Source organism: Balaenoptera acutorostrata, unplaced genomic scaffold (genome assembly GCF_949987535.1).
Source record: "Balaenoptera acutorostrata unplaced genomic scaffold, mBalAcu1.1 scaffold_61, whole genome shotgun sequence".
Classification (NCBI taxonomy): Eukaryota; Metazoa; Chordata; class Mammalia; order Artiodactyla; family Balaenopteridae; genus Balaenoptera; species Balaenoptera acutorostrata.
The window spans coordinates 762,929-778,794 of record NW_026646471.1 but is presented as its reverse complement, the minus strand read 5'-3'; the positions used below and the strand labels follow the sequence as shown (position 1 = coordinate 778,794).

Sequence of the window (15,866 nt, the reverse complement as noted above, 5' to 3'; positions counted from 1 at the left end):
CTACATTTGAAATAAAGACTCTTGCTTTCTCGTTATCGGGACAGAAATCCATGTCTCTGGAACCACATCACAGAATCCGCTCCCCCACGTAAAGCACAGGAGGGGAGCTGCTTGGGTCGACCTCACCAGCAGTGTCAAGGTCACTGGCTTCCTTGTGTATCTGTGAAGGGACTTAGAGAGATTGTGCTCATGACTCTGTGGTGCTTCTTTCTTCTCCTGGCCTCCTTTTCCCCACACACCCTCTCTTGTTTCAAATTACTAGACCCACTACTGATGTCAAGAAGTAATCCCTTGACATTTACTGCGTCACTGCACGTTGCGACATTTGCTCTTCAGGCTCCGGTGTTACCACTTTCCTTTCCTTTCCTTTTGATCTCTTTATTTAGGGAGCTTCCTGCAGAAGGATGTGTCATCCCTGATGGGTACCCCTTAGAACAGGCTGTTAATTCTCAATCCTATCCATTCAGTGCTTCCTTTTCCTAACAAATATTTATGTTTCTGTTGACTGAAAAATATGCACAATCTAAAGGTTGAGAATTGTGTTTTATTCGGCAGACTTACTGAGGACTTAAACCTGGGATGCAGCCTCTCAGAAAACTCTGAGGGACTATTCCAAAGAGCTAAGGGAAGAGTCAAGATATACAGGAGAAAAAAACATGTAGTCGAACTTCAAAAGTTTATTGCTAATCACAAAGACAGACATCTCAAGTTAACGACCTCAGCACTATTCTGTGTATGGGCAGATGCAAGAGTCTGGGCTCATGGAAATCATTCCTTTGATGTGTACCTTAACTACCTAGGGCCAGTGTCCTGTTTTACTCCATCCTGAGTCCTCTCAGGGAGCACACGTGGGGATGGCTTGATGGCTGCAATATCCTTTGTTTACTGAAATGACAGCGACGTTCTTTGTCCACATTTCCTTTACCATCCTGAGAAGAAATTCATGGATAAAAATTTTTCTACATATATAACTTTAAAGATCTAATGTCTACACTCTAAAGTAGAAATAACAAAGTAATCTATAATATTATATGATGCTTGTAAATTATTGAACCCGAAGATATGATAGAGACAATTATTTGTCCTTTTATTTATAATCGCCTTGAATATAGCAGCTAAAATTACTTTTATCACCACTAATAGGATTTTCCAAAATGGTGAGCACTTGCTAAAGTTGAAGTAAGGTTTTTCTTAGATATGACTGGTAGCTCCATTTCTGGAAAGCTATGTATATTGTGCCTATTAAAATATAGTATTGAATATTTAATTAAATGTTTAAAATAATGTATATTGAAATAATAGTGTATATTAATACCTTGAAAAATAATTTATGCTTACACATTTTCTTTTCCAATTTATGCTCTTGTCTATAGTATGCTTCTAGGAAATGTACTAGGTACCTATTGCTGCCCAGCCTCCCCCAGCAAGGAGGATATACTTTTGTGGGGTAGGTACAATATGCATAAATTTTTAATAATCATAAAGTAATTCAAGTGTTAACATTCAACGAAATAATAGTTTAACACAATATATATCATAAGGCACTTTAAGTCCTATCTCCTAAAAAAGAGTAGACTATGAAGGCTGTTGGGTTTGGGGAGGGGAGATGTGGTACGTCTGTAGCTGGGAGCACAGGTACTGCTTGAAAGACAAGAATAGAGGGATGATTGCTGTGTTATGCCTTTGCCAGAGTTCACACTTCCCGGAGAAATTCTGGTCCAATTACAGATTATTCAGCTCTCCTGGGGGGAAGTCTCTCCTGACACACATACATTAAACCTTTCCCAGCAATTTTCCGTGATAGCAGGCAGGCATTAGAGAAATGATGCCGTTGGCTAGCAACCACGATGAATGTTTGTGCCAACCTGGTGTCGTAAATCTTTGCTGTACTTTCTTTTATTATATATATATAATTTATTTACTTGTAAGTATATATGATTTTATTTTTTTAACATCTTTATTGGAGGATAATTGCTTTACAATGGTGTGTTAGTTTCTGCCTTATAACAAAGTGAATCAGTTTACGTATACATATATCCCCATATCTCCTCCCTCTTGCGTCTCCGTCCTTCCCACTCTCCCTATCCCACCCCTCTAGGTGGTCACAAAGCACCAAGCTGATCTCCCTGTGCTATGCGGCTGCTTCCCACTAGCTAGCTATTTTACATTTGGTAGTGTATATATGTCAGTGCCACTCTCTCACTTCGTCCCAGCTTCCCCTTCCCCGTGTCCTCTAGTTCATTCTCTAGTAGGTCTCCATCTTTATTCCCGTCCTGCCCCTAGGTTATTCATGACTTTTTTTTTTTTTTTTTAGATTCCACATGTATGTGTTAGCATACGGTATTGTTTTTCTCTTTCTGACTTACTTCACTCTGTATGATAGACTCTAGGTCCATCCACCTCACTACAAATAACTCAATTTCATTTCTTTTTATGGCTAATATTCCATTGTATATACGTGCCACATCTTCTTTATCCATTCATCTGTCAATGGACACTTAGGTTGCTTCTATGTCCAGGCTATTGTAAATAGAGCTGCAATGAACATTGTGGTACATGACTCTTTTTGAATTATGGTTTTCTCAGGGGCTATACCTTCTTTAAATCCCTTTATTCTCCTGATGGTAGAGGAGTGTACTTAGACTAGGAATGTAATAGTTTTTGCAGAAGAGTTGCAGGTTTGGCCTGTGAATGGTCATATAAGGTAGAGATATTTCAGTGGTAGCAAATGTTGATTGTTGTAGGTACCTGCTAAGAGCCTTGGTTACTCCAAAGCAGAGAACTGACTTGAAATTATTCATGAACAGGAATAGCATTGGATGGTTTTGACATTCTGCTTGAGGGGTGCATCATCTTCACCTCCTTGTTGCCCATGATTGCAATAACTAACATTTAGCTCAGCGATTAATCAGTTAAAGGTGTAGTCAAATCTTTTCATAAGGATGTAAAATTCCTATCATTTTCCTTCACTGAACTTTGGGGGAAAAAAAAGTGTCTCCTGCCATTCCTGTAAGCAAAGAATGTTGCCCATCATCAAGCCATCAGCCACTGTGGCTGCCCCCGACATTAAGGGTGGAGAAAAATAGGACACTGGTCCCAGATAGCTGAGGTGCACATCAAAGGAATAATTTCAATAGGCCTAGATTCTGGCATCTTCCCATACACAGAAAAGCACTAACATCATTAACTTGAGATGTATGTTTTTTGTGATTAGCAGTAATGTTTTGATGTTCAACTACGTGTTTTTTTTTGTTTGTTTTTTTCAGCAAAAAGCCCCTTACTTCTTTGGAACAGTTCCTCAGAGTATCTGAGAGGCTATATCTTGGGCTAGAGTCCTCAGTAAGGTCCCTGAATAAAACATAATCCTCAACTTTTAGGTTGTGTGGGGCTTTTTTTCAGCTGACATTTAGGAAGTTGAATGATTCCAGATATATATTTGGCTCTGAAATCTTTGTTTACTTACCAATATATGGTGATTTGCCAATATATGGTTAAGTGTTATCTCAGGTCCCCTGAAGAGCCATTCAGCCCTTGACATACAACTTGAGATTGCTATGTGTCTATGACCACCATTGCTATGTGTCCTTGACCATCATTTTGCAAATTCCCCTCAGCCCTTGACATTTAATGAAATTCCAGTTGTTTGTTTTACCTGGGAGGAAAGATCTGTTGGACTGTAGTATGTTAGTCTGTGGACTATATAAAGTATATCTCTTGAAAAGCTACTTTTCACGATTAGAGGAAATACAAGTCAACAAATAGTATAGAGACCACCCATAAAGTCTTGAATGTGTAATGTGTAAAAAGTATATTTTAAGTGGTCGTTTAATAATACAGAAGCATTTCCCCTTGAAATTTCTGAGATGTCCCCAGTCCAACACAGAAAAGTATATTTCATTTATAATGTACCTGACATGCATGTTTTTTATTCAAATAAAATGAGAGGAACTAACCATCAGATGGATGGTTGACAAATCAGACGTTGGGGGTCAGGTACATAACTAAATAGTTACAGGCTAAGGTGACAAGTGCTGAGATAGAGTTCTGTGGAAAGAACAGGAAAGTTGCTGAAGATGTGACAGTTACTTGATTTGGGGAACCCTGGGTAATCTTCATAGAGAGGCAAGGTTTGGGGCTGTTTGCAGATGTTCTTATAAGCCTGAGAGTAGACATGAGGACTTTCCCAGCAGGTGGAGAAGAGTGATCTGGGGTGAGGAATTTTGTGTTGGAGGAAGGTAGCCCACAGGAGAGTTGGAATTGGATTTGGGAGGGGCTCAGACTGACAGGGATGGATGTGGCATTGAGATGGGAGAGGGGGAAGTCTGCTCCTGAGGTTTTTTCAGGGCTGATGAGCTAGGAAGTGTTGCCTAACTGGACGAGGGAGGGGAGAGACCAAAGTCGGCTTCTTTCCTGGGTGTCTGGACCAAGATTGGATATTCAAAGGAGGAATGTATTTGGGGACATAAAAGAACAGATGAGCAGTGGGCTGTGTTGATTTTTTCTTTAATATTTTATTTTGAAATAATTGCAGATTCACAGGACACAACATACATAGTACACAGAGGTCCTGTGTATCCTTCACCCAGTTTTCCCCAGTGATAACATCTTACAAAAGTGTAGTACAGTGTTAAAATCTGGAAATTGACATTGGTATGACCCATAGACCTTTTTTCGATTTTGCTGGTTCCTCATGCACTCCTATGTGTGTGTGTGTGTGTGCGTGCGTGTGTGCACATTCCTCTATGTGTGTGTAGTTCTGTACAGTTTTATCACATGTGTTGATTTGTGTAACCATTACTACAATCAAGATACAAAATTGTTGGGAATCCCCTGGTGGCCCAGTGGTTGGGAGTCGGCACTTTCACTGCCAGGGCCCAGGTTTGGTCCCTGGTTGGGGGACTAAGATCCCATAAGCCCTGCGGCACAGCCAAAAAAAGATACAGAATTGTTCCACCTCTGCAAAGACCCCTTTCCCCATTCCTAATCCCTGGCAGTCACTATTCTGTTTTCCATCTCTATAATTTTGTCATTTTGAGTGTTATATAAATGGAATCATATAGGATGTAACCTGTAACCTTTTGATATTGGCTTATTTTCACTCAGTATAATTCCCTTGAGATCCATCCAAGTGTTGAGTGTATCAAAAGCTTATTTTTTTCCATTGCTGAATAGTATTCCATGGTGTGAACACTCCAACATTTGTTTCCTACATTGAGGGACATTTGGGTTTTCAGGTTTTGGCTATTACAAATAAAACTCCTATGAATATTCATATACATTAAGTTTTTGGTGTGGATATAAGCTTTCTCATCTTTGCGATAAATGCCCGGCATATGTTAAATGTATATTTAGAATGTATTTTTAGGAAGCTGCCAAACTATTTTCCAGAACGTCCTCAGAAGCAATATGGGAGAGATCTAATTTTGCTGCATCCTTGGTACTGTCACCAACTTTTAAATTTTAGCTGTTGTAATAGATAGGTGTATTGTAATATCTCACTGTGATTTTAATTTGCATTTTCCTAATGGCAAATGATCGTCTTTTCATGTGTTTGTCTTCTGTGTGTTCTCTTTGGTGAGGGCCACGTCTTTTGCCCATTTTCCAGTTAGATTGTAGGCTCACTGTCACCCCTCTGAGCCACCTCATTGTGCCTCGTTGCTGCCGGGGGTGGGAGAAGTACCAGCTGCCCCCTAGACACCGGGGCGGAGGTCGGGGAAGAGGGTCACTGAGTAGCATTGCCTCCTGCCAACCAGCTTTACCGCATTGCTGCCAGGTCGGGAGACGTTCGCTTCTTCACTCGGCCACGCTGATTCCACGAGGGGTCAGTTTTTCTCTTGGTTTTTGGCTTGAGTAGGACAAGTATTAACAATGAGGTTTTTTTCTGCCAGACGTCCTTTGTCTAGAGTTGGTCCTGCATTCGGGCCTCTCCAGCACCCCACTGGGGACGAAGGAGGAAAGAAAACCCGGGGAGCTTACGGCTTTCCTCAAGTTGTGAGGTTCCCGGCCAGTCAGCCTTCCCTGCATTTTTCATAGCATTCCTATGTTTGTTTGTGGTCTTAGTTCCAGGACTTTTAGTTGCACGAAGGACTGGCAAGGAATGGGGTGTCCATATCTTGGCCCAATGTTGGTCTTCAAGGCCCTGGGCCCCTTCAGTAGGCAGCCTGGGGCTCAGTTGCACTTCTGTAAAAATGACATCTGTGTCAGCCCCTTCACATCAGGAGATGATAGGTGAAGGCTTGGACCTTGGCACCCGTGCTTACTAGTTGAGACCTAAGACTCAGCGTTCTCATCATACGATGGGGGTGATGCTGTTGGTGATAACGATGCCTGTCAGGGCTCTGTGAGGGCTACATGACATTGTACATGGAGAACACTTTGCACAGTGCCTGACTGTTATTAAGGGCTCAATAAATAGGAGCTCTTGTTTTATCTACAGGTAAAAGAGACTCTTGGCTCTAAGATTATTTTTGAGCTTAGTGAGAGAACAAAAGCCAGATCGTGGGGATTCAAAAACCAAGCCCAAATGAGAGAAGTCAGTTTGCCTCTGAGATTCTGAGCTGGAGAAGGAGAGGGAGGGCTGTGAAGGGCTCAGGGAGTGATGGGTGGGGGAGAAGGGAGTTTGAGGCTCAAGTAGGAGAGAAAGGGCTGAGGGGAAGGGTGAGCAGAGAGAGGGAGAGATAAGCAGGTCAGTTACAGGAAGAGGAAGGTTGCTGCTGACGCTGGATCAATAGCACAGGAATAAAAAAAAGAAAACTCCTGGAGACCAGGCACAGTCTCCCCTCAACCACCATCCAGCACAGAACCGGCTGCCTGGCTGCTGTCATTCACATCACCAGACATTGTGACCTTGACTTCTCCAAAGTCAGACACCCACTGTTTCAAGGCCTGGTAGTTACTGTTTCTATTGCAGAAAGGAGAGAAAAGATGAGATTGAATGAGGAGATAGGACGTTAGGAAGAAATGAGTGACTTTGGAGTAATTTATAGATAATAAACTCCATGCGTTTGTGATTATTTCATCAGATATTTATTAAACGTCTGCTTTATTTCAGGCATGTGCTCTGGTTTCAATGATGAAAACATTGACATTATCCTTGGGCTTATGGAGTTGTCTTTGTACTCTGGGAGCCACGCCTCCCAGACTCATTTCCAGTGGCGATGCCCAACGGGACTGTGTCCCCAGGAGGACCCAGGCTGGTGAGGAGGTGAAGGGCAGCCTCCTCAGAGCAGAGAAGCAGGGGTGCTGAGGGGTGAGACGTGTGGGGAATGTTCCAGACACAAGGCGCAGCGTCGGTGTAAGAGGAGTGGGATCCACTTGAGGAACTGGAGGAAAGCCAGCGGGGACAGAAGCGCTCAGCACGTGCGGGCAGGACACAAGATGGGGGCGGGCGGCAGGCCACGGGGGATTCGCGGGCACCCGGGGTCTGTGTGCTGATCTAAGAGTGAGGGTCAGGCGAGACACAGGCGTGAGGAGTGGCGTGGAGCACAGGCTCCGGTCCACATCTTTACAGAGTGACACTGTGTGCCGTGTAGGACGGGTGTCACAGCTGGGGACGGTGACGGGGGCCAGGCAGAACGGGCGGGAGGGTGGTGGCCCGGGCAGGACGATGGCATTGGGAGTGGTGGGGGAGAGTGTCTCTGAGGCTTGGTGACTCATCGGCATCCGACTGGGTGACTCGTTTCCACTTTGCTGTCATCAGGACCGCTGAGTGTTTTGGGGAAGAAAACATGAGTTTGTTTTTAGACTTTTTTGTCCAAGATGCTTCTGAGCTATGCAGGTGAAAATGTTGGGGAAGCAGTTGCTCGTGTGGACATATGCAGGGGAAAGCGGGTTGTCTCGGAAACGCAGGCTGAAGACTTTTGTCGTGTGTGGGTTGGTGGGAGCGCGGGCCTGGCGGTGGGGACTGAGGAGGGATGTTGGGGGTCCAGGGACAGGGGGTGTGATGCTGTGACCAGCGGGAGCCCATCCGGAGGCAGACATGAGGGCGAGGGCTTAGGCAAAGATTTAGCGATGAGACATAGAATAGAAACACTGAGAAAATGGTAGAAACCGAACGGGGACTGGTGAGAGTCTGGCCTGCACCGTGTTCCCACCTACATCCCTTGGAACACTGGCTCCTTGGGAGCGTTTCTATCGTGTTCTCTCTGTTTCCCTCTCACACACACACGTTTTATGATCAATTAGTTATGAGGATCGCTGTTAAAATGAAATAGTTTTTTCAACAACATAACTTCTGAGAGTATTTATTTAGCGTGTACCATACAGCAATATATATATATATATTTGGCTGTACTGCGCAGCATGTGTGATCTCAGTTCCCCAACCAGGGGTTGAACCCCGCCCGCGCCCCCTGCAGTGGAAGTGTGGAGTCCTAACCACTGGACAGCCGGGGAAAGTCCTCACACAGCAATGCTTAATGAATCTCAGGACCCAAGTCAGTGTTCCCTGGAACCCTGTTTGAGAAACACTGGCTGAATGCCAGCAATAGACTCGGCATCAGGAAAGCACGTCATCCCTCTCCACAGCCTCCTCTGCCCCTGCACCCGCTGCTTCCCAGCCCCGTCCTCTCTGGGAGCTACGGTTTTTCTCAGGAGTTGAAAGAACAGCCTTCAGTTGCAGGGCATGTGGGTTTAGGGCCTTGGAGGTCAAAATACCTGGTGAAATCCGGGGCTGGCAGCCAGGAATCCAGGTCGGTTCTGGCCAGCGGGTGAGTGAGGAGTGTGTCTGGGTGCTGGGTGCCATGAATCTTTGGTAACTGGTGAAAGCCTCCAACTTAGCAGCAATAGATCTATTTCATTTCTAGGCAAACAGGAACTCTTGAGAAAAGGAAATCCTGGTACAAACCTGCAGGTAATCAGGGTGGGAGTGGGAAGGGGGAGTGTGCAGTAAGTAAAGGAAGGTAGTAACCAAAAGACAGTCCCTGTGCTGGAGACTGAAATGATCTAGTCTTGTGAGACAGGGAGAGGGAAGGCTTGCTACTTGAACATTTGGAACTTGGAAATTCCTTTATGTTGTTCATTGGTGTGTGAGTGTGTAGTTACTTTGCCCATGTGTCTTTGGCCATAAGGAAAAATGAACCTATTTCGATAGATAACTCTCATCACCACTGGTATGGTAGTGTGGTCACTAGTATCCCCTTCTTATAGAGGGTTATATATAGTTTTAAAAAGCAGTGGAAGGTTGCTGTAGCAGGGTTGAGCAAATAAGAGTGGTGTTATGAGCAACATGATGTGTCATGTGGTGGGATTTTCCTTGAATCTGAAGCCCAGCGTATATATTTTTATCTCCAGTGTCTGGTGTAGTGCCTGGTAAACAATCGGTCTTTGATTGAATTGGTGGATGAATAAATCCCTAAAATTCACCCTTTTTAAAGCCCGACCCTGATGATTACTTCAAACTCGTGGACCAGAGAAGAACCCTTGAGACTAACTTCATTTTGGGGGTCAAACAAAGCCAGAATTATCGAGGTGACCTCTAGGTTCTGGTACAGATTTGTAGTCACTAGTTTGACATAGTTGATGGTTGCTGATAAGGGTAAGAATTTGGGGCCTTAACAGGTAGAAAATAACTGACTTTTGCTTGATCCCACATGTTTTGCAAGGAGAAAGCCGAGATGATGGGCAAGAAGAAGCAGTTGGTCTTGGTGTACTGATGAATAGCAGAATTTGTAGATTTGATGAATATTGCTTAAAAACCTACGATGTTTTAGTCCTACTTCTTGTACCTTTACACACATAAGTATTCCTGCATAAGAGATGAATGATGGGTACCCAGAAGAGTTGTGTGGAATGGATGTACAGATGAGTGAAGTCGTATATACTTTTGCTGGGCATAGCTTTCTTATTTCTTTATCTACCTATTTGTGTCTTAGCATTTGGAATGACTAATTCTGTCTCATGCAGGCATAGGTATCTATTTTGGACTCAAATTACCTCATAAGGCTTCTCATTGTACTCTCAGGATGATGCTGAACAGTTGGCATTGTATCATCATGTCCTCAGTAGTTCTTATTTCAAGTGTCCTGTCATTATATTTCGTCCTTTTACCTCCCTCTTCTCCCCAGAATTGGAGGCCTTCTTTTTTCATATTCAATTACTGTTTTAATTTTTCAATGTTTAAAAAAAATTACTGACTGCTAACTGCACAGTCACCCCTCGGTATCTGTGGGGGCTTGGTACCAAAATCCGCAGACGCTCAAGTCCCTTAAATGAAGTTGTGCAGTACTTGCATATAACCCCCCATACCCTCCTGTATGCTTTAAATCACTCGATTACTTATGATGCCGTGTAAGTGCTGTGTAAAATGTTGCTGCAGCACAGTGAATCCAAGTTTGCTGTTTGGAACTTTATGGAATTTTCCCCACATGTTTTGGATCTGCATTTGGTTAAATCCACAAATGAGGAACCCACGATACTGAGGGCTGACCATACAGTAGTGAGCCATACCAGTCACTAGGACCATAGCGAGACACGGCCTTCCTCCTCCAGAAGCTTGTAGGCATGTGTGTGCATCACCAGTGAGACACTGTGGTACGTGTAGCACAACACAGAGCGAACACAAGGTTCCGTGCTGTTTTAGAGAGAGACTGGTTATAATGGGGTTGAGGTGGGCAAGGCAGGCTTTGCAGTGGACGTCGTACCTTTACTTCTCAGTATCCTTTTGTCACATTACATTCCGGAAGCAAAATTGATCAAACCCTCAGAAGATCTACCGATCTGTCATCAAATCTTTCCATGCTAAAAGAACATTCCTTGGAGAAACTAGTCTTTGCTAGTTAGTCCCATCAATAGAAAAACCTGCATTTCAGAACAATCAGTGAATTCAAAACAGAACATGCTTTGTTTAGAGGAAATCTGTAGTCTCTAGAAATTGATCAGGTTCTGTCATCTACAGCAGTTTATGGCTGAGCTGCTTTTCTGTGTAAACAACAAATAATGGTTGAAGGGATTTTAATATCGGAGGGCTAGACTCAAACCCAAGACAGGGTGGTCTACTCAAACTTCTTAATACACTTAGACAATGTAGTATTTTGGCTGTTTTGAAAGAGCTTTGTGAATTACAGAGACAAGACTGAAAATAAAATCATCCAAATTCTCCATAAAGAGTAAGTTTGTGTTTCTTGAAGCCTATAAAATCTTCTACCTTATGGTAAAATGCACAGGATCCTCTCCTATAAAGAAACAAACTTTGAACAACAAATTTTTAGCTTGAGATTTTAATTTTATTTATTTATTTATTTATTTATGGCTGTGTTGGATCTTAGTCTCTGTGCGAGGGCTTTCTCTAGTTGCGGCAAGTGGGGGCCACTCTTCATCGCGGTGCGCGGGCCTCTCACTATCGCGGCCTCTCTTGTTGCGGAGCACAGGCTCTAGATGCGCAGGCTCAGTAATTGTGGCTCATGGGCCTAGTTGCTCAGCGGCATGTGGGATCTTCCCAGACCAGGGCTCGAACCCGTGTCCCCTGCATTAGCAGGCAGATTCTCAACCACTGCGCCACCAGGGAAGCCCAGCTTGGGATTTTAAAAGGTGAAAGAAGACACCTAGGAAAAAAAGCCTAGAGCCATTTTTGAATCAAAAAAAAAAATTCAGAAGAATCAAAATCTTTTATTTTTGTTCCATGACTTAATAATTCAATTGTACTGTTCTTTCCCCAAAACAAATAGATATAAACAATGATTGCAGTAGTTAAATAGGTACTTCTCCCTTTAAAAATCTTTAACAGCTTTAGGATCAAATTACTTCCAAATTTAACTTGATTAATTTCTGAATAGAAATGACACTTTAAAATGAATTTCTTGCATTCTAGAGAGTATTATAAACCACTAAAAAACAAGAGAGGGAAACTGCGTTGTTTTAAAGCATGCTGGAATAAATATTTTGCGTGTCACTAACAGACAATAACATTCGGAAGATTTGGAGATGATCCCTACTTCAAACAGATGCTAAGAAATATGAAAATATATAGAGTTTTGCTGTATTTAAGATCATCATTATCTAAAAGCCGCTTGTCTTTTGTTGTTCCAGAGAGCACAGTCAGATGAACTGGAAAAAATTGAAAAACACGGCCGGTCCTCCAAAGACAAGGAAAACACCAAGTCTCTGGACAAACCTGAGCAGTAAGCAGGGCTTCGGCCCCGCGGGCGGCGTCCAGGCCACGGGGGGCTCTTTCCATTCAGAAAATGAAGTATCTTCTGTGCATCAGTATCATGAATGATGTGAGGATGAACGTGTTTATGTGCATCATCTTTTTCCTCTTAACTTGGCTTTATTTCCTTAGGTTCCTTTATGAACTGTCACTAATCCCCAACTTTTCAGAGCGAGTCTTTTGCATCCTGTTTCAGTCCACATTTTCAGAAAGCATTTGCTCAATTCGGCGCAAACTGGAGCTGCTACAGAAGTTGTGTGAGGTGGGTGTTGGTCCATGGGGGGCTGACGCTTGGGTTCTGATATTTAATTGTGTTCAGTCATGTTTGTATTTCAAACAAGTTGTCTTTTATTTACCATAAGTACTCATAAAATTTGAAGGATAGCAGTCCCACCAAAGAGAATGTATGATGACTGAGCATCAAGGTCAAAGCAAATGTGCAGGAGGGCGAGTGAACCCGGGACAGCGCTGCTGGGGCACTGTCACTGGGCGTCCACCCCCGCAGGCTTCTGGCCCCCTGCTTTCGCCAAAGCACAATCTTCCCTTGTCACGGGCCTCTCCTCCATCAGACTGCCAGCCAAAAGCCACGTGAAGGCATTTTCTTTATGTTCCTCCATTTTGGGGAGGGTCCCTCAACAAATTGTTAGTGATTCAAACCAAATGCTTCAGGAACAGCTGTATGACTGGACAGAAGATAAATATTCTTCTGAAAACAAAGAACAAAGGCTTGGCAGAAATTACCAATATTAACATTTAAAACAATTTGTCAAAAAAGCACCATTCTTCCTGGCTATGGTAAATCATTTTGAAAAGTAGTAAGATGTCATGAAAGACACATTTTCAGAGGAAGTGATATACAAATTCAACTTAAACTGTGTGTTTTGGAAGAAGTGAATGTGAACCTTTCAGGGATAAATCTAAATTTGGAAATTAAACTTTATAACTGCGTTTTGGTAGTTACACCTTATGCCAAAAATTTGCATTGTACAGTGGCAGATACAGTTAGGCCAATGGCAGTGATATTATTTTGTGGTGATTCTCATATCACAGCCATATTTGTTTTCCATGCAGTTACATCACAGAAATGACCTAGGCTGGTACATCTCAGCTACAGAAGCACAACCTGCATGCTTGTGGGTGGTGCAACCTTTTCTAAGTTATCTTTGGAGACACTGCTCTTAAATATACTAAAATGGGCACTGAAGAAGTTTGGTTGTGACCCCAAATTATTAGTATAATATGAATATCTGCCACTGACTTAAGATAATTCAGACAATACTGTGAGTGAGAGATTCTTCTTTATCCTGTTTTACAGACATTAAAAAATGGCTCAGGGGTCATGCAGGTTTTGGGTTTGGTTCTTGCCTTTGGCAACTACATGAATGGTGGAAATAAGACTCGGGGACAGGCAGACGGTTTCGGGTTAGACATTCTCCCAAAGCTGAAAGACGTCAAAAGCAGTGTAAGTATTTTGGGTGAGTGAATGTAGCACACTGAGGACTGGACATCTTGTTGAGTAATAAGTTTGACTGTAAACCAGTGTGATAAATATTTACGTCCCAAGGTCAAAATTTCCTTTGTGTTCTGAGCTAGATAAAAGTAGTGGCCACCATATATTTGTGATCTAGAGAAGAAGAATGTTTCCTAAAGTGAGTAATTTTGAATCCTCTGTCTAATGAATAATTGAGAAGACAATATTTTAAAATAAAAATAATTATTTTTTACTATCTTCCCCATGTCTGCTAATATTTATCTTTTTGCATCTGAGGACTAGTTGATTTCTATAAATTAAACAGTGTATCCATCACTTTCTTCTTCTCTCCATGTTAAGCAATGGAGGCCAACAGGCCCATGTTTTAAAAACAAAACAAAGACGAGTGAAAGTAGTTCATAAATAAAATTTAAAAGATGATCCTCTTTTTCTCTATATCATCCTCTCCTTGATACTGGTATATATGGGAACATCTAAGCCCTTTTGCAAACCTAATTATTATTTTTTATTCTACTTCTGTAGTTGTGTTTGTTTAAAATTAACATCTAAGAGATTATGAGAGTGTCAATAGAAATATAACATCAGGGAAACCACCACAGTGGTCAGAGTTAAAGTCTGACATTGTAAACTTAGAAAATAATAGAATTCTGTTTCTCTGATAAAAGAATCTTCACAGAGAACTATATGATGAAGGAAATTATGAAGGAAATGTTTTTAAAATATTGAGTTTAAGTGAACAATTGGCCTATAAAAATGAAAGTACAGAGAATTGGCCCTCCTAGATAAGGCAATAATCTCCCTGATAGGAGGGAGATACTTTTTTTGCTTTTCTCTGCCAGTCAACAACTCACTGGTTTATTCACTCATATCCACTCATATGTTCATTGAACATTCCTTCATCTGGCTTCTATGACATGCCAGACAGTGTGCTTTTCCATAATTGGGAAAAACATAGTCCTTGCTTGGAACACCAACAGCATATAATTTTTGTGATTTTTATGGTTGTATTTCTTCAAATGCTGTTTTATTTGTATGATATACATTTTCATAGGAACCTCCAATATGTCAACATGATAAATCATTTATTCAAAAACAAAAGCTTTTTTCTAAACACATAGTAGTTTTTGAATAGTTCTTACAGCTGATTGTTGGATTGAAACAAGTAGTTTTTGCAAATAACATTGGAATACAAATAGCATCAATATAATGTTACTTATCAAAATGAATCTGAAATAGATTCTGATGATCATAATTATATATGAATACGGGAATTTTTGTATTGATTGATATATCTTATTCAATCCTCCTATAAGTTAAATTTCATTAATTTAAATAATTAAGGAATAATCTGGAAAAAATAATCAAGAAGCAAGTTTTTAAAAATAATTTCACTTGCATTCTCACAAGAGCTATATGCAAAGTCTATTTGGTTCTTTCTGTATAAAATAAAGAGAACTATATCTATATACTTATATAGACCTTCATGGATGGAGCTGTTCCTTGGATCAGTCAGAATTAACTTCTGCTCAGCATGCCTGTCAGCAGGCATTTAATAAGTGTTTTGTTAGATGATTCAGGTATTGCTGATCATTTCACTGATTTGCAAGTTAGGAAAGACAAAGGAAGTCAGTTGCTTAAATCATTTTACAAGCAATCCTGTTTCTAAGAAATGTATTACTTTTATTATTATAGCTATATATTTCCTTGTAATATATGTATATAGAAGTATATATGGGGAGTCTAATAGAAATATTATCATGTCATGTCAAACTTGATTATAAATGGATGTTGTTCTTTTATTATCAATGGGGGAAAAATCATGGTTAGATTGAACATTCCAGGAAACAAAGTTTGTATTATAGGGTGTGTTTTTAAAATGTGTATTTGGTTTCACACATTCAGATTATCTAATACTAATCTAATACTAATTTTGAAATTAGTGCAATGAAAAAAATTAAAAATTAATTCCTCTAAATATGCCAGAAAGAAGGTGGAAAGCTCTTCTTTGAAGATTGTTAGATATGAAACATTTTTTTTGAACTACATACATTACATTATTTATAGCTGCATGGATATTAATTCCTAAATCTCAGTTGCTGACATAATTTATAATATGCATTTGCACTTTTAAAGCTCCAGCTTACTTGAAATAATACTTAACTTAAATTTTCTTAATCTACATACTAACAAGCCTCAATCAAACTTCCTGTTGGAGTGGTCCCTGTTGGTC

The 15,866-nt window shown here is 41.2% G+C and overlaps 1 protein-coding gene across 1 annotated transcript in view; it reads left to right on the top strand.

The window, feature by feature from the left end:
• Positions 1-15,866, top strand: part of FMN2 (formin 2) — a 340,034-nt gene that overhangs the window by 219,380 nt on the left and 104,788 nt on the right. The window contains exons 9-11 of the mRNA XM_057539598.1: positions 12,024-12,115; positions 12,277-12,406; positions 13,460-13,606. Of these exons, the coding sequence (XP_057395581.1) occupies positions 12,024-12,115; positions 12,277-12,406; positions 13,460-13,606 (369 nt within the window). The remainder of the gene's footprint in view (positions 1-12,023; positions 12,116-12,276; positions 12,407-13,459; positions 13,607-15,866) is intronic.